The sequence below is a fragment of the Microplitis mediator genome, chromosome 9, assembly GCF_029852145.1.
Source record: "Microplitis mediator isolate UGA2020A chromosome 9, iyMicMedi2.1, whole genome shotgun sequence".
NCBI classification, from domain to species: domain Eukaryota; kingdom Metazoa; phylum Arthropoda; class Insecta; order Hymenoptera; family Braconidae; genus Microplitis; species Microplitis mediator.
The window spans coordinates 1,550,241-1,569,381 of NC_079977.1; the positions used below are offsets into that span (position 1 = coordinate 1,550,241).

Here is a 19,141-nt window from a genome sequence, read left to right on the forward strand (position 1 = left end):
ATTTTTTTGTTAATTTTTATCTACTGCTCTGTGATTCACCCGTGAAGTTGTGGTATGGACACATGACATTTGTTATTGCCGAAAATTCTTTTTCTTTAAGCAAGATTTTTAAAGTTGACTAGAAATAAATTTGAACACACATTTATTTTGCTTGTTATCAATTTTAGTATGACGGATTTCTATGAAGGAGGGATTAAAATTTATAGATTTGTTGAAGTATTTAAGTAAATAAATCCAAATATAATTATATGGCGGTAATCGGGTATGAGAAATTATCATTTTCTTTGTTGATATTTAGAGGCAGCACGTATCGATGAAAGACTCGGTCGCTAAATATTTAGCACGTGTTCATTTTATACGGTGGCATGTAACGGAACGACTGTTGAGTTACGAGTCGGTATACAAATCAGACATTTATTTAATAAAACATAATTGAAAAAAAAAAAAATATTCGCGGTTATATTTTACTAGTGATTACAAAAAGTGTAAATAGCAATTGACAACCGTTGTGATTAAATATTTTTCGTACTTTCTTCAGATAAAAAGAAAGTAAAATAAAATTAATCATTCAATAGGTAATTGAAGTTATTAATTACATTAAAAGTGTTAATTATTCGTGAGACATTTTAATTTTGTAGTGATTGTTGTTTTTAATTGATTTTGATTCTTTTTGAACCTAGATTTTTTTGACGCTGTGAAGTTGCAGTAATGGCAGAGGGACCATCGCCATATTTGACTGCGATTCAGAAAGTTCCAGGAATCACACCGGGTGATAAGTTTCGAGCACTTAACCAGATCGCGAGGAATATAGTTAAATTGGTGAATCAAAATCGTTCGATTTTTAACATTTCATCAAAAATACCTATAGGTCTAAAGATTCTGGTGCAAGTGGAGGTGGTGCGATTATCAGAACAATTTGATGGAATTCTTGAAGCAATTAGAAATGGTGACTCCGTAGTGATTAATCGGACACTCAGAGCCAAGTGGTTTTTCAATGGCAGCCATGAAAATTGTAGGGTTCAGTTCTACAAGGCACAGATTTTTCCGTTTGTATCTTTGCAGAGTCGACATAAAATTATCAAAACATTGGCTAAATATTTGACCGCAAATCCTGCTATCGCTGAAGAATTTTATACTGCCCTGACTTTGATGTACGGAGATAAACAAGCTCACCCACTACTGATGGCTTGCAGTGAATCATTTATCTGGAGTCGCATCACAGAACATAAACTACGGCTCAATAATAGAATAGTACGAATTTTATTCGACAAGTATCCAAAACTTGTAGTTGAATATCTGAAGCTAAGCAAAAAAAGTGACGACAAATTCGAACGAAATTTACGACCCGTTAATTTACAGACTCATGCGTCTTTTCTTCCCAGATTATTAAAGGGATATCCAGACTCTTTTATGGAACTCATCAAATTGCATAACAACAACTTCAATATAAAGTTAAGCCGCCGTAGTTCTAATTTATTTTTTAAAAAATTCCCCGACGCTTTAATGAGAAATCCACAATTATTTCAACCAATGTTAAATCTCAAAGTCGTACACAAAAACCTCACTGACCTTCAGTTCAAGGCCATTTTCAAGCAGCAATTTCCACCCGACATAGACTCATTTGAATTCGATAAATTACTTCAGTTCCTAGAATACCTTCCAAAATCGAATAAATTGCCTTTGATGATTTCTACATTCGAAGAAGTTTACGGATTTAAATTAATAGATTGCTACGAAATAATTTCGGGATCAAATCTTTTGATGCTTCCCCGCAATGATCGGATCAAGTTAGTGGAAGAAATCCTTAAAAAAATCGATGGAAAAAGTGAAATAAGTTACTATATGCTGTGGGTTTGCTACTTACCCTGTAACGAGTCAATAAAGTGCTTGAGACGCAAGATCAAACACGTAGATGACTTAAATCTACGGTTTGAGTTAATCGTGCGATTACTCTTTACGTGCCAAGTTAATGCCGACAATGATTCGTTTGTGAGAGTTATGGACTACATCGCAACAGAGCACATAAATGAACCTGAATGGTATTTCGTGGCTATTTTCCAATACATATCAAACACATACCCCGTATATACCTTTAGAAGCCAGCATTGGGATGCGTTGATTCACTTTATCGTTTTAACGAAAAATAAGCTCAAAGATTGTTACCACGAGATACCATTGGATTTGATTGTCGCTGCAGTTCGTTACGATTTGGTGAATAATATTAATGATAACACGCGTAGAATGAAATTGCTTACAGAATTTTATTTGAACCTTCGGGCTGCTAAATGGCTAGTTTTTACAGACAGTTTTCAATACAATAGAATCTGCCTAGAACACTTTATCACTAATCTAATGGACTATGAGCTTCCTATTGCTGAAAACGTGATGACTACTGGATTAATATCTTTGTTAGTAACGATTTATGACTTTAATAATGCAGTAACTGAAGCAAAATCTGATGTCAAAGTTATTCTTATTAAAGATCATCCGAAATTGGTGAAAAAAGTGCGGTCACTCCTTAGTGATCACATTAGAGATGATATTAACATAAAAAATCTGAAAGTCGCAGTAAGAAACTTGGATCAGGATCTTTACAACGCCTGCGTCAGTAAAAGTGTAAGGAAAACCGAGAAATTACCTAAGACTGTAATACCCGTTAATTTGAAATCAAAGTCTACTTGGAAAATGCTGAAAACCGATCCACAATATTTTGAATACAATTGGGAGCCATTTTTGAATGAATGTCTTGCCAGAATTTTTGTACCTGGTGTCACAAAGAAATCCCTTTTGGAGTTCGATTCGTTAGCTCGAAGATTTCTCAGACTGAGTCGGTGGTGTCAGGATCTGCCAATGAAGATTGTTAGAAGGCTACAAGAAAACTTTGAAAAGTTTAAAGACGGACGAGATCTAATTGCTCTGGCATTTCTGCTTGAAGGACCGAACCTTGAGCCCTTCTTAGGAACTTTTGGCGTGTTAGAAGCTACGGAGGTTACTTTTAAAGATCCTGCCGCACCTGGCATGAAAGCCACTAGTGTTCTGAGAGCCTTAAGTGTTGCTAACCCCCCGGTATCTTTGGATTTGATACTCAAATTCTGTGTCAATGATTGTGTAGAATCGGGAATTAATTGCCTTATTAATGTAAGCCGACGAACGGGGGTTGATGAAGTTATTTTGTTTGCATTAGATCTGTTAAAACCAAGGCCGATTGCTCAACCGGTGTGTATACGAAAACTCGGAATTCGGTTATTTTGTATGGTCGAGGATGCTGAACATTCACACCTTATCCTGGCGAACTTGTGGACCCACGAAACGGATCAGAAGATTCGTAAGTTATTGGTTAGAAATTCGCTTAAACTTTTTAAAGCATTTCCTGAGGACAAGAACTGGGAATTGATTAAAAAATGTATCGACGGTCTTAGACCAGATGATATACACACTTTTGAATCTCTTATGAAATTTGATTACATCCCTAATGAGTTCATTGCGGAATATGTCCGCAAATTATTTAGCCTCTTTCGTAGACTCGGCGATGAGGAAAACGGTTTTCAGCCAGATGTCGTTTGGTTCTATATTACAAAGCTACTTAATATTGATAAGAACATATTAGTTCTGTTTTCCGACGAATTGCACAATGAAATAATTGACAAGTATGTTCTTGATTTGTCAGTACCAAAAAATGTACAGTCTGCAGGCCATAGTTATCTAATTAATTACATTGTAACAGCGCGAGATAAGTTAGAAGACAGATTGAACCGATTCAGAAATATATTTATCAAAATTGTGAAAGGAAATTTGGATGTTCCTCATCCTACTGAACCGTCATTCTATCCAGCAAATTATTTCGTACATGAATTGATCAATAATATAATATATTCTTTGCCCAACAATCGTATAAAACGTAAGTTAGCTTATACTGCGACAAAGGCAGCAGTCGATTCGGACTTGAAAACTCATCGAGATCCCAAATTCTTCTTATTGTTCACACTCACTTGTATTGTTTACAAAGCCTCTCCCGAGAAATTAGCAACGGCTATCAACCGATTTTTGCCTACATATGCCAAATCTTTTGGCAAAGACTACATTGAAGTTATTGCTAAATATCTTCAAGAATTTATCGATTCTTGCATCAGCGATCGGCGATATCAAATAGAAGTCGTCGATAGTCTCCGAGGTTTAGGAAATGATGATGCTAGAAGTCTTGCAGGTCGTCTTGGAGACTTTAGAGGCAAATAAAAAGCTATCCCCGGCTCGCTAAACTTGTGTCTCCTTCCGTAATAAAAATGACTACAACCCTGTAGGCGAGTGCCTTTTTAACTATTTTTTAAAAGTAGTAATTAATAGGTAGGAGTCATGTAAAATATTTTACGGCATGAAATTTTATAATTATCGATACTAAGGTTACCGATGCATTGTCAATGGATTTTTAAACACGTGTAACAAAAAAACAAAAATGATAACTTAGGATTTTTATTATTATTATTATTATTATTATTAGTATTTATGTAATTTTTTTTAAGGCTTTTTACGCTGAAGTATTGTCCAACTCAAGAACGTATATAAGCAATTAATGTATATGTTTTAAAATTCTAGTATATAATAAATAATCGACTTTTATGTATAGTGACTTTGTAATGTTGTGAGATAAAATTGTGAATTATACATAATATAGATATGACCAAACAACGAATTATGTTTTTTATTTATTAGAAAATGCCCGGGGCCTAATAGTGTCATTCACTTTTTTTGTTAATTTTTACCTACTGCTCTGTGATTCAGCCGCGAAACTGTGGTATGGACATGTAACATTTTTTATTTTCGAAAAATGATTTCCATCTGAACAATATTTTTAAAGTTGACTAGTAATAAATTGAAACGAACATTTCTTTTACTTGTTATCAATTTTAGTATGACGAATTTCTATGAAGGAGGGTTTAAAATTTATATATTTGTTAAAGAATTTAAGTAAATACATCCAAATATAATTATTTGGCGGTAATCGGGTATGAGAGATTATCATTTTCTTCGTTGATATTTAGAGGCAGCACATATCGATGAAAGACTCGGTCGCTATATATTTAGCACGTGTTCATTTTATACGGTGGCATGTAACGGAACGGGTGTTGAGTTACGAGCCGGTTCACAAATCAGACATTTATTTAATAAAACATAATTGAAAAAAAAAAAAAATATTCGCGGTTGTATTATATTAGTGACTACAAAAAGTGTAATTAGCAATTGACAACCGTTGTGGTTAAATACATTTCGTACTTTCTTCAGATAAAAAGAAAGTAAAATAAAATTAATCATTCAATAGGTAATTGAAGTTATTAATTACATTAAAAGTGTTAATTGTTCGTGAGACATTTCATTTTTTTTGTGATTGTTTTTAAAATGATTTTTATTTTTTTTGAACCTAGAATTTTTTGACGGTGTGAAGTTGCAGTAATGGCAGAGGAACCATCACCATATTTGAGTGCGATTCAGAAAGTTGCAGGAAGTACACCGGGTGATAAGTTTGAGACATTATACAGCATCACGAAAAAAATAATTGAATCAGAAAACCAAAATGCTTCGATGCCATTGACTGTCGATTCGTCGGAATTACCGGAGGCTTTAAAACCACTGGTGCAAGTGGAGGTCGCGCGATTATCAGAACAATTTGAGGGAATTTGCAAAGCTTTGAAATCCGATGACTCTGCTGTGTTTGTTCGAGCTTTCAGGGCCAAGTGGTTTTTTAATGGCAGCCATGAAAATTGTAGGGTTCAGTACTACAAGGAACGAATTTTTCCGTACGTATCTTTGCAGAGTCGACATAAAATTATCAAAACATTGGCTAAAAATTTGACCGCGAAACCTGCTATCGCCGAAGAGTTTTATACTGCGCTGACTCTGATGTACGGAGAAAAACAAGCTCACCCACTACTGAAAGCTTGCAGTGAATCATTTATCTGGAGACACATCACAAAACATAAACTACGGCTTAATAATGGAATGGTACGAATTTTATTCGACAAGTATCCAGGAATTGTAGTTAAATACCTGAACCTAAGCAAAAAAAGTGATGACGAATTTGAACGAAATTTACGACCCGTTAATTTACAGTCTCATGCGTCTTTTCTTCCCAGATTATTAAAGGAATATCCAGACACTTTCATGGAACTCATCGAAATGCATAACAACAACTTCAATATAAAGTTAAGCCGCCGGAGTACTAATTTATTTTTTAAAAAATTCCCCGACGCTTTAATGAGAAATCCACAATTATTCCAACCAATGTTAGATCTTAAAGTCGTACATAAAAATCTCACTGACCTTCAGTTCAAGGCCATTTTTAAGCAGCAATTTCCACCCGACATAGATTCATTTGAATTCGATAAATTACTTCAGTTCCTAGAATTCCTTCCAAAAGATGATAAATTGCATCTAATGACTTCTACATTCGAAGAAGTTTACGGAGTTAAATTGCTAGATTGTACCGAAAAAATTACACCATCAGCTCTTTCAACACTTCCACGCGTTGATCAGATGAAGTTAGCAAAAGTAATCCTTCAAAAAATGAAGAAAAGTACTCCAAAAAGTTCCATTACGCCTTGGATAGTCTACTTGCCCTGTCATGGGTTACTAAGGCACTGGATGCTAATTATTAAAGGCACATTGAAGGTAGCCGATCGAGAGGAGTTAATGAAGCAATTAATCTCCACGTGCCAAGTCAATGCCGACAATGATTCGTTTCTTAAAGTTATCGACTTCATCGCAGCAAAGCACATGATTGAACCTGCATCGTTCTTGTGGAGTATTATCGACTACATATCAAGAACATACCCCATAAATACTTTGACAGACCAGCAATGGAAAGCGGTGACTAAATCAATCGTTGCAACCTACAATAGGCACAAATGTTTGCACGAGCAGATACCATTGGATTTGATCATCGCTGCAGTTCGTGGCGATTTGGATAGAAGTATTACTAAAAACACCGGGACTATGACAATACTTACAAGATTGTATCGGACACGTGGGCTAACCGATTGGCGAGTTTTCAAAGACAATCTTCGATACGATAGAATCTGCCTTGAACACTTTATCACTAATGTATTGAAAGCCATTCGCAGCAGCATGAGTGCACCCGAAAATCTACTAATACATTTATTATTATCCATTAAAGACTTTAATGACGAGGTCACTGCAGCGGAATCTGATGTTGAAGTCATTCGTATTGAAGAATATCCGGAATTGGTGGATAGAGTGTGGCCAGTTATTGATGGTCACGTTGGGAATTGTTCGTTCATAAGAAACCTCAAAGTCGTTGTAAGAAACTTGGATCAGGATCTCTATGACTATTTGGTCAGTAAAAGTGTAAGGAAATGCGAAAAATTGCCTCAAGTTATAATCAGTGATTTGAAATCAAAGCATACTTGGAGAATGCTTAAGACCGATCCGCAATGTTTTGATTATTATTGGAGAATTATTTTAAAGGAATGTGTTCAAAAAATTCATAAAATTTGTGGTAAGTGCAAATCTTGTTCGGAGACGGATCCCTTAGCTCGAAGATTTGTTAGAATGAGCCGGTGGTGTCAGGATTTGCCGATAAACTTTGTTGAACAGCTACTCAAAAACGTTAAACGGCATGAAAAAGGTCGGGATCTGATTACTTTGGCACTACTGCTTGAAGGACCGGAATTGGAGCGCATCATAACTACTTCTATCACGGCCGCTATTAGGAGAATTCCTGATGGAAACTACGCCCAGATTGGCTTGGAATTGACTTGTTCTGTTCCGAGAGCCCTAAGTGTCGCTAATCCCCCGGTATCTTTGGATTTTATGGTTAACTACTGCGTCGGTAATTGTAAACACGCGTCGATTGAATATATTGTTCCTGTAAGCCGACGAACGGCCTGTTCTAAAGTTACTTCGTTTGCAATGGATCTGTTGAGATCAAGGCCGATTGCTAAACCGGTGTCTATACGAAAACTCGGAATTCGGTTATTGTGTATGGTCGAGAATGCCGAACATTTACACATTACCCTGGCGAACTTGTGGACCCACGAAACGGATCAGAAGATTCGTAAGCTATTGTTTAGAAATGTGCTTAAACTTTTTGAAGCATTTCCCAATGATAAGAACTGGGAATTGATTAAAAAATGTATCGACGGATTAAGACCAGATGATAAATATACTTTTGGATCTCTTATGAAATTTGATTACATCCCTAATGAGTTCATTGCGGAATATGTCCGCAAATTATTTAGCCTCTTTCGTAGACTCGGCGATGAGAGAAACGATTCGCAGCGAGATGTCGTTTGGTTCTATATTACAAAGCTACTTAATATTGATAAGAACATATTAGTTCTGTTTTCCGACGAATTGCACAATGAAATAATTGACAAGTATGTTCTTGATTTGTCACTACCAAAAAAAGTACAGTCTGCAGGCCATAGTTATCTAATTAATTACATTGTAACAGCGCGAGATAAGTTAGAAGACAGAATGAACCGATTCAGAAATATATTTGTCAAAATTGTTAAAGGAAATTTGGATGTTCCTCATCCTACTGAACCGTCATTCTATCCAGCAAATTATTTCGTACATGAACTGATCAATAATATCATATATTATTTGCCCAACAATCGTCTAAAACGTGAGTTAGCTAATACTGCAACAAGAGCGGCAGTCGATTCGGGCTTGAAAACTCATCAAGATCCCACATTCTTCTTATTGTACACATTCACTAGTATTGTTTACAAAGCCTCTCCCGAGGAATTAGCAACGGCTATCAACGGACTTTTGCCTAAATATGCCAAAGCATTTGGCAAAAACTACATTGAAATTATTGCTAATTATCTTCGTGAATTCATCGATTTTTGCATCGGCGATCGGCAATATCAAACAGAAGTCGTCGATAGTCTCCAAGATTTAGGAAATGATGATGCTAGAAGTCTTGCAGATCGTCTTATGGTCGTAATATAAATACCTACAAGTAGGCGAGTGCCTTTTACACTATTTTTTAAAATTTGTAATTAATACGTAGGAGTTATCGTTGGATTGTTAATAGATTTTTAAACACGTGTAGCATGAAAAACAAAAATGATAACTAATGATTTTTATTATTATTATTGATGTAATTTTTTGTATGGTTTTTTTTTACGCTAAATTATTGTCAGACTAAAGAACAAATGTGCGCCATTGATGTAAAATTTTTTTTAAGTTCTAGTATTCAATAAATAATCGACTTTTACGAATAGTGACTTTGTAATATAATAAAATAAAATTGTGAATTATGCATAATATAGATATGACCAAACTACGGATTACATTTATTATTTATTAGAAAATACCCGAGGCCTAATAGTGTCATTTATAGCTTTGTTAATTTTTATCTATTGCTCTGTGATTCAGCCGTGAAATTGAGGTATGGACACGTGACATTTGTTATTGCCGAAAATTCTTTTTCATCTAAACAAGATTTCCAAAGTTGACTAGAAACAAATTTGAACAAACATGTATTTTGCTTGTTATCAATTTTAGTATGACGAATTTCCATGAAGTAGGGATTAAAATTCATATATTTGTTAAAGAATTTAAGTAGATAAATCCAAGTGTAATTATTTGGCGGTAATCGGGGTATGAGAGATTGTCATTTTCTTCGTTGATATTTAGAGGCAGCACATATCGATGAAAGACTCGATCGCTATATATTTAGCACGTGATCATTTTATACGGTGGCATGTAACGGAACGGGTGTTGAGTTGCGAGCCGGTATACAAATCAGACATTTATTTAATAAAACATAATTGTGAATAAAAAAAAATATTCGCGGTTATATTTTACTAGTGACTACAAAAAGTGTAATTAGCAATTGACGACCGTTGTGATTAAATATTTTTCGTACTTTTTTTGGATAAAAAGAAAGTAAAATAAAATTAATCATCCAATAGGTAATTGAAGTTATTAATTACATTAAAAGTGTTAATTATTCGTGAGACTTTTCATTTTTTTGTGATTGTTGTTTTAAAATGATTTTTATTTTTTTTGAACCTAGAATTTTTTGACGCTGTGAAGTTGCAGTAATGGCAGAGGGACCATCGCCATATTTGAGAGCGATTCAGAAAGTTGTAGGAAACACACCGGGTAAAAAGTTTTATAAATTAAACCGCATCGTGAAAAGAATAATAGAATCAGATAATCAAAATGCTTCGATGCAATCGGCTGTTGATTCGTCGGAATTACCGGAGGCTTTAAAACCACTGGTGCAAGTGGAGGTCGCGCGATTATCAGAACAATTCGTGGGAATTTGCGAAGCTCTGAAATCCGATGACTCTTTAGTGTTTGATCGAGCGCTCAGGGCCAAGTGGTTTTTCAATGGCAGCCATAGAAATTGTAGGGTTCAGTACTACAAGAAACGAATTTTTCCGGTCGTATCTCTGCAGAGTCGACTTAAAATTATCAGAGCGTTGGCTAATAATTTAACCGCGAATCCTGCTATCGCTGAAGCATTTTATACTTCGCTGATTTTGAAGTACGAGGAAAAACAAGCTCACCCACTACTAAAAGCTTGCAGTGAATCATTTATCTGGAGACACATCACAAATCATAAACTACGGCTTAATAATAAAATGGTACGAATTTTATTCGACAAGTATCCAAAACTTGTAGTGAAATACCTAAAGCTAAGCAAAAAAAGTGACGACGAATTTGAACGAAATTTACGACCCGTTAATTTACAGTCTCATGCGTCTTTGCTTCCCAGATTATTCAACAAATATCCAGACACTTTTATGGAACTCATCGAAATGCATAACAACAACTTCAATATAAAGTTAAGCCGCCGCAGTACTAATTTATTTTTCAAAAAATTTCCTGACGCTTTAATAAGAAATCCCCGATTATTTCTTCCAATGTTAGATCTCAAAGTCGTATATAAAAATATCACTGACCTTCAGTTCTTAGTCATTTTCAAGCAGCTATTTCCGCCCAAAATAGATTCATTCGAATTCGATGAATTACTTCAGTATCTAGAATGCCTTTCAAATGATGCTAAATTGCATCTAATGACTTCTACATTCGAAGAAGTTTACGGAGTTAAATTTTTAGATTGTACTGAAAAAATCACACCATCAGCTCTTTCGATGCTTCCACCCGAAGATCGGATCAAGGCAGTGAGAATAATCCTTAAAGATATCGAACAAAATAGTCCAAAAAGTCCCAATATGCCGTGGATTGGCTACTTACCCCCTGATCCCTTAATAGAGATGACGACATCAATTCTTGAACGCACAACGACCCCAGAGAGACGAGCGGATTTAATAAAGCAATTAATCTTCACGTGCCGAGTTAATGCCAACAATGATTCGTTTCTTAGAGTTATCAACCACATCGCAGCAAATCACATGGATGAACCTGACTGGTTCTTCATGGACATTTTCGAATACATATCAATAATATACCCCATAAATACTTTGACTGAGCAGCATTGGAACGCGTTCATTCCACTAATCGTAGCAACGTCCAATAAGTTCCCTACTTTGCACGAGCAGATACCATTGGATTTGATTATCGCTGCAATTCGTTGCGACTTGGATAGAAGGATTACTCAGAACACCGGTACTATGAAATTCTTTACAAAATTGAATCTGACACGTAAGCGAACTGATTGGCGAATTTTCGAAGACAATTTTCGATACGATAGAATCTGCCTTGAACACTTTATCACTAATGTATTGACAGCCGATAGCAGCAGCAAGAGTGTACCCGATAATCCACTTATACATTTATTAGCATCCATTAAAGACTTTAATGACGAGGTCACGGAAGTGGAATCTGAAGTTAAAGTTATTCGTATTGAAGAATATCCGAAATTGGTGGAAAGAGTGCAGCCATTAATTGATCGTCACGTCGGGAATCGTTCATTCATAAGAAATCTCAAAGTCGCTGTAAGAAACTTGGATCAGAATCTCTATAACCGCTGGGTCAGTAAAAGTGTAAGGAAATGCGAAAAATTGCCTCAAGTTATAATCAGTGATTTGAATTCAAGGCACACTTGGATAATGCTTAAGACCGATCCGCAATGTGTTAATTATTATTGGGAAGAGATTTTGAAGGAATGTATTGAAAAAAATCATTCCGTTTGTGGTAAGTGCAAATCTTGTTCGGAGAGCGATCCCTTAGCTCGAAGATTTGTCAGAATGAGCCGGTGGTGTCAGGATTTGCCGATAAATTTTCTTGGAAAGCTGTCAGAAAACGTTGATTGGCATAAAAAAGGTCGGGATCTACTTATTCTGGCGTTACTGCTCGAAGGACCGGAATTGGAACGCTTCGTAAAAACTTCTATCACGGCCGCTATTACGAGAATTACCGATGAAAACAATGCCGAGGATGGCTTGAAATTAACTTATTTCATTCCGAGAGCCCTAAGTGTCGCTAATCCCCCGGTATCTTTGGATTTTATGGTTAACTACTGCGTCGATAATTGTAAACAGGTGCCAATTGAATACATTCTTAATATAGGCCGACGGACGGCCTGTTCTAAAGTTATTTCGTTTGCAACGGATCTGTTGAAACCAAGGCCGATTGCTCTACCGGTGTCTATACGAAAAATCGGAATTCAGTTATTGTGTATGGTCCAGGATGCCGAAAGTCTACACGATACCCTAAAGGACTTGTGGTACCGCGAAATGAATCCGAAGCTTCGTGGGCTATTGTTTAGAAATGTGCTTAAACTTTTTAAATCATTTCCCAATGACCAGAACTGGAGATTGATTAAAAGATATATCAGCGGTCTTACACGATATGACAGAGATACTTTTAGATCTCTTATGAAATTTGATTCCATTCCTAATGAATACATCGCCAAGTATGTCGATAAATTATTTGCACTCTTTCTTAGACTCGGTAATAAGGGAAACGATTTGGAGCCAGAAGTCGTTTGGTTATATTTTACGAAGATACTTAGTATTGATAAGAACATATTAGCTCTGTGTCCCGACACATATCACCGTAACATGATTGCAACATTTGTTCTTGATTTCGGTCCACCAAAGGGAGTACAGTCTGCAGCCCAAATTTATCTAATTAATTACATTTTAATAGCGCGAGATAAGTTAGAAGACGGATTGACTATTTTCGAAAATATATTTAAGAAAATGGTTAAGCATTATTGGAATATTCATCATCGTGATGACCCGACATTCTATCCAGCAAAACATTTCGTACATGAATTGATCTATAATATATTATATTCTTTACCCGACAGTCCTATAAAACGTAAGTTAGTTAATATTGTGATGACAGTGGCACAAAATTCGGATTTCAACGCTTATCGGGATCCCGAATTCTACACTGCGTTCACCGTCGCTTCATGTGTTAACGACAAAATTTATCCTCAGGAATTAGTAACGAAGATCAAAAAACTTTTGCCTGTATTAGAAAAATGTGCTGATTACGTCTCCGTTGAAACTATTGCTGAATGTCTTTATAAAATTTTCGATTCTGTCACCACTCTACTCTATCAAGTACAGGTCATCATAAATCTCCTAGGTTTAAGAAATGATTATGCTGATGATCTTGCATTTCATCTTATCAGACGTCAAAGGCGATTAAAAAACTATCCACGACTCGCAGAATTTGCGTCTCGTGCCATACCATAAATAACTACAACCCTGTAGGCGAGCGCTTTTTTCACTAGTTTTTAAGATAAGTAATTAATAAGAAGGAGTTATGTAAAAATATTTTACTGCATTGAATTTTATAATTATCGTCATTTTGTCGTGACTGTTGGCATCCATTTTATTTCAACTATTGCTAAATATCTTTACGAAATAATCGATCCCGATGAAAAAAGATTTTATACAATTTTATATAATTATATATCAATTATATATGGACTATATATAATTATATATAGACTATATATAATTGGATAGAAAAAATAGCTCGATCCAATTATATACAATTTGTATAGAAATTGTAGACAATTCTATACAAATTGTAAACAATTCTATATAATTATATACAATTCTACATTTTGCAATTATATAGAATTTGTATAAAATTGTATATAATTCTATAGACTTGTATACATTTTGTATAGAATTGTATACATTTATATACAAATTGTACACAATTCTATATAATTATATACAATTCTATATATTGCAATTCTATAGAATTGTATATAATTATATAGAATTGTATATAATTATGTAGAATTGTATATAATTTGGATAAAATTGTATATAATTATATAGACTTGTATACAATTTGTATAGAATTGTATACATTTATATACAAATTCTATACAATTCTATATAATTATATACAATTCTATATATTGCAATTCTATAGAATTGTATATAATTATATAGAATGGTATATAATTTGTATAAAATTGTATATAATTATATAGACTTGTATACAATTTGTATATAGTTGTATACAATTGGATCGGGCCATTTTTCGTATATAATTTTATACAATTGTATAAAATCTTTTTTCATCGGGATTCTGTCATCAGCGATTCAGGCTATCAACCCATACGAAAAAAATATATATCCGGGCAAATCTGGAATATGTGACATATATGTAACATATTCCAGATTTGCGCGGATATATATTTTTACGTATGGGAACTAGCAGTCGTCAAAAGTCTCGAGGCTTTAGATAATCATTATGCTCGTGTTCTCTCATTTCATCTTGTCTATCTTCACGCTCAATTAATTTTTGGTGAACAGCTTACTGAACTTGCGCCTTTTCATATAAATAACGACAACCCTCTAACCGAGTCCGATTTTTACTATTCATTGAGAGCGCTATTGGATGAAAGTGAGTAATCAAAAAATGTTTTACTGCATTGATTTTTATAATTAACGATACTCAGGTTATCATTGTATCGTTAATCATTTTTTAAACACGTGTAGCATAAAAAACGAATATAGTTACTTAGGGTTTTCATTACAATTGATATTAATATTCATTTAATTTAATTTTTTAATGTTTTTTTTACTCTAAATTATTGTTCAACTGTACAATGCATGTACTCAGTTTTAATTTTCTTTACGATGTTAAATAAAATTGTCAGTTATTCTTATCTATTATACATCAAAAATTTGTAATAATAAGAATTGTAATGTTCCGAATTTTTTTTTCTAATAAATTTTTCACCCTACAATAATTCATCATTTTGTTAATTTGTCTATTAATTAACCCACCCGATATCATAAGTAATTAGAAATTGCATACGTAGTAAATTTCTAGTACTTTTGTCCTATTTCGAACAAATTTATGAAGATTTTGCCAAAATTCTGAAAAAAAAAATTTTTTTTGTGGGGCAGAGCGGCCCCCCTCCAAAAAATGATAAAAAAATTTTTTTTCGTTTTTTTTTTTTAAATTGTTTTCATCACTAAGAATGTATTTCTTTCTCATGACAACTATTTTTGGTTTTATATTACTCAAAAAAATTTTTTAAGGTGTAATAAATCGTTCACTCTCGATTACCTTAATTACTAATTGTTATTTAATAAAAAAAAAAAACAATTCTATAGTTTTACTTTATTTCAAAAATTTATCAACTAAAAAAAAAAATTTTATTTTTATAAATTTTTAGTGACCAAATTTGCCTCTTACATAGAGAACCGGCTGAAAAATATGAAAAAATAATTTTTTCGGAAGTTTCGGCTGGTCCATTTTGCCCCAGGTGTTATGCGTAGGGCTAGAAATGTGGAATTATAATAATTTTTTTTAATTTGACGATAAAAATATGAAAAAATCACTTTTTCAAAATTTCGGGCTTGTTCATTTTGCCCCAAATGTCATGCGTAGGGGTAAAAATGCGCGAACATCTCGAATTTTTAATAATTAGTCAAAAAAAAATTTTTTTCATCAAAATTTCAGGGGGGCCGCTCTGCCCCACCCTCCCCATTGTAATTTTTAGAAGAAGAGAAGAAATTCTATAGGTTATTCTTAGGTTACCTTAACCTAGAAAAACAATTGATGTTTGTTTTGAATAAATTTATGTAATTAAGACAAAACATTAATCAAATAATTAACATTAGTAAGAATCTGTGTCAGAGACTTAACTAAATAGTCTTGTTATCAGAATATTCATAATTAACAGAACTGACAACCTTCAGTAATATTGATAGTAAACAAAAATAATCCCAAGTATGATTATCTGTAATACGGATTGATAATTTTACTAATTAATCATTTGTATGTCAGTAGGTATCCAAGTCAAAATATTGTTATCGAAATTTGACCCTATTACAAATTCCTATTTAAATGAATGGAAATAAAGCAAAACATTCATTGTTTACTTTGACTTTACACTTAATCTCAACTATTTCATTTGAAATTTTTATCAAAATTTGTGCTAATCAAGATTTTGAATAAATAAAAAGAAAACTAGTGTAAATAAATTTTGTATCTGTATTTGAAATTCGGGAACAATGGTGACAGTAATGGAATTATCGCCGTATTTATCGGGGATCCAAAAACTTCAAGGATCAACGCCAGGTGAAAAATATCTTAACATCCATAAGATCGCTCAGAAAATACTGCCATCGAAAAACATAAAGAAAGCTTTGGAATCGGCAGTCAATTCATCAGAGCTGCCGGAAGCTTTGAAACTTTTCGTCCAACTGGAAATCGCTCGGTCACTACGACAACCTGAAGTAATAATCGAAGCTCTGAAATCTGGTAACGATGAAATTTTTAATCGCGCGCTCAAAACCCGTTGGTTCTTCAACGGCGGAAATGAAAACATAACTACAGTCCATTTCTACCAGACCCAGATTCTTCCGTTTCTGTCTGTGTACAACAGAAAGAAAATAATAAAAGTCTTGGCGAAAAATCTTGCCGACGAACCAGAACTCGCTGACGAATTTTACGAATTGGTCACTCTGATGTACGGCGAAAAACAAGCCAAGTCGCTTTTGAAAGCTTGCAGCGAGTCGTTCATTTGGAGCCGCATTAAAAATAATAACATTGAGCTGAATGGTAACATGATTCACTTTTTGTTCAACAAATATCCTGAGTTGGTAATCAAGTACTTCAAATTGACAAAATGGTACGGAAAATGTGATTTTTCACTCTACTCAAAATTTCTGCCGCACATGCTGCGAAAATATCCTGAAGTTTACGGGGAAGTTCTGCAAACATTCAATGAGGATTCTAGTCCATTGAGTATGAGACAGACGCGTTTTTTCCTAGACAACTTCTTCGACGCATTCATGATCAATCCGAGCAAATTTTTATCTAGAGTCCATATGAAAGTAATGAAAAGCCAACTCACTGAAGAGCAACGTCAGGAAATATTTAGAAAGTTGGTTCTGGCGGATGACGTCTCGTTCTCGAACGCATTTACTGGAAAGTTTGGCTTTTTGTCGGACGACAAAAAGCTGACAATATTGATGTCCCATTATCAGGAAGTGCATGGTGTCAATTTTCTGGACTGTCATGACAAAATCACACCGAAAATCCTGAGGATACTTCCTAGAGACGAACGCATCAGGCAGGCGAGAAAAAAACTAGAAACTGAAAGTTACCCAGCTGACAAACTTGACATCAGTTTTAAAAAATCGTGGGTTTGTTATCTGCCGTGCAGCGAATCGGTTAAATTCTACAAGGAGTTAATTGAGAAATCGGAAAAAAGTGAACGCTTTGAAGGGGTCAAACGGTTGATTTACACCTGCGCAGTTAATTGTGACAGCGACGCGTTGCTTGATGTCTTGGAATATATAAAAGCTGAGTTCATTAATGAATACTGTGAATTTATCACAAACACTTTGAGAGTTTTATGGTACAACTGTAAGTCAATGAAGCTGACCATCGAACACTGGGAAGTAATAAATAGTCTGCTTGTTAAAATCACCGGAAATGATGAAAACTTTTATGACTTTTCCATCGCGGACTGGATGAAAGACAAAATAATTTTTGATATAGAGAACAATAAGCCAATAGACATTTCAAAAAATTCATTGTTCTTAAAATATATGCGCTGTCATTACAACGATGACGATTTGTTGGAACTGAAGCCCGCTTACGCGAAGAAATGTCTGGAGGAATTCATCAATGGGATCCCTTCTACCTACGACGATGTCAATGACATCGATATTGACCAAATCATTGACATTCTGCAGTCGATTGCCGATTTCAATGGACATAAGTCTAGATCCAGGGAACGAGTAGCCGCGATTTCGATCAGAAATCACCCCTGGCTTGCAGCGACGGTAAAGAAGTTTTTGAATGACAAATATGAAGATGGGAAAGAAGTGAAGCGACTTAGATCGACGTTGAAATCCGTCGGACGGGACGTTTTTGAAGCTTACGTCGCTGAAGTTGATAAGGACGTAGATTTCAAGACACCCGAGGCTCAGAAGTCGCTTGAAAAAAACCCCGAATTGATAATCCAACATTGGGAGCACTATTTAGACAAGTGCATTGGAAACATTAACCGACGGTGTGCGCGTAAATTTGTGCGCACGTTGTGCTGGTATCAGGATCTGCCGATAAAATTCGCTGACAAGTGTCTGAGGCATATGAAGAAGCATAATTCCGGAAGGGAATTGATTGTCCTGGGATTGATGCTCGAAGGACCGGCTTTCGAACGCGTAGCTGCGCCTTTCATATCGAAGATTGATGCTGAGCATGATCATAAAATCATGGCTTCGATCCCGCGGGCAATTAGGGTCGTTAACCCGCCGGTATCTTTGGAATTCGTGCTCAAGTTCTGTGAGGGTAATAATATCCATGTCATGGGGAATTGCCTTCTTGACGTAAGTCGGAAGACGTCTGTGGCTAAAGTTATTCCGTTCGCGATGGCGCTGATGAAGGAAAAGATGCCGATGAAGAAATACGCAATTAGATTATATTGCCAGGCTTTTGCATTTGATTGTACTAAATAATTGTAATTAGTATTTACGCATGTATTTAATTGTTTTTGAAATTATTTAATTTAATGTTAATGTTATTGTCATAGAAATATATATTTATGATGTCATCAAATTTATTATTTTACCCTCATTCCTCGTGTCTTTTTCAAAAAAACTCGTCTACAAGATCAATATCGTTCGATATTCGAGATTCGTTCGTGAATAGTTTGAATATTCGAGTGCGATTGGGTAAATTGCGCGGTACTCGAGAGAAATAT

The 19,141-nt window shown here is 34.8% G+C and overlaps 5 protein-coding genes across 9 annotated transcripts in view; 4 read left to right on the forward strand and 1 right to left on the reverse strand.

Moving 5' to 3' along the window:
- The window catches only part of LOC130675136 (calcitonin gene-related peptide type 1 receptor-like), a 222,135-nt gene that overhangs the window by 138,899 nt on the left and 64,095 nt on the right, over window positions 1-19,141 (reverse strand). The gene's annotated exons all lie outside the window — the stretch shown is intronic.
- LOC130675121 (uncharacterized) lies at window positions 281-4,675 on the forward strand. The gene is made up of 2 exons (XM_057480615.1): window positions 281-575; window positions 681-4,675. The coding sequence occupies exon 2, from the start codon at window positions 709-711 to the stop codon at window positions 4,231-4,233; it is 3,525 nt and encodes a 1,174-aa protein (XP_057336598.1). The 5' UTR covers window positions 281-575; window positions 681-708; the 3' UTR covers window positions 4,234-4,675.
- LOC130675122 (uncharacterized) lies at window positions 5,010-9,300 on the forward strand. Its single transcript, XM_057480616.1, has 2 exons — window positions 5,010-5,314; window positions 5,418-9,300. Exon 2 carries the CDS (start codon window positions 5,446-5,448, stop codon window positions 8,965-8,967), a length of 3,522 nt encoding a protein of 1,173 aa, XP_057336599.1. The 5' UTR covers window positions 5,010-5,314; window positions 5,418-5,445; the 3' UTR covers window positions 8,968-9,300.
- On the forward strand, window positions 9,637-13,931 carry LOC130675116 (uncharacterized). Its single transcript, XM_057480610.1, has 2 exons — window positions 9,637-9,935; window positions 10,040-13,931. Exon 2 carries the CDS (start codon window positions 10,068-10,070, stop codon window positions 13,641-13,643), a length of 3,576 nt encoding a protein of 1,191 aa, XP_057336593.1. The 5' UTR covers window positions 9,637-9,935; window positions 10,040-10,067; the 3' UTR covers window positions 13,644-13,931.
- On the forward strand, window positions 16,326-18,939 carry LOC130675126 (uncharacterized). Its single transcript, XM_057480621.1, has one exon. The coding sequence runs from the start codon at window positions 16,440-16,442 to the stop codon at window positions 18,894-18,896; it is 2,457 nt and encodes an 818-aa protein (XP_057336604.1). The 5' UTR covers window positions 16,326-16,439; the 3' UTR covers window positions 18,897-18,939.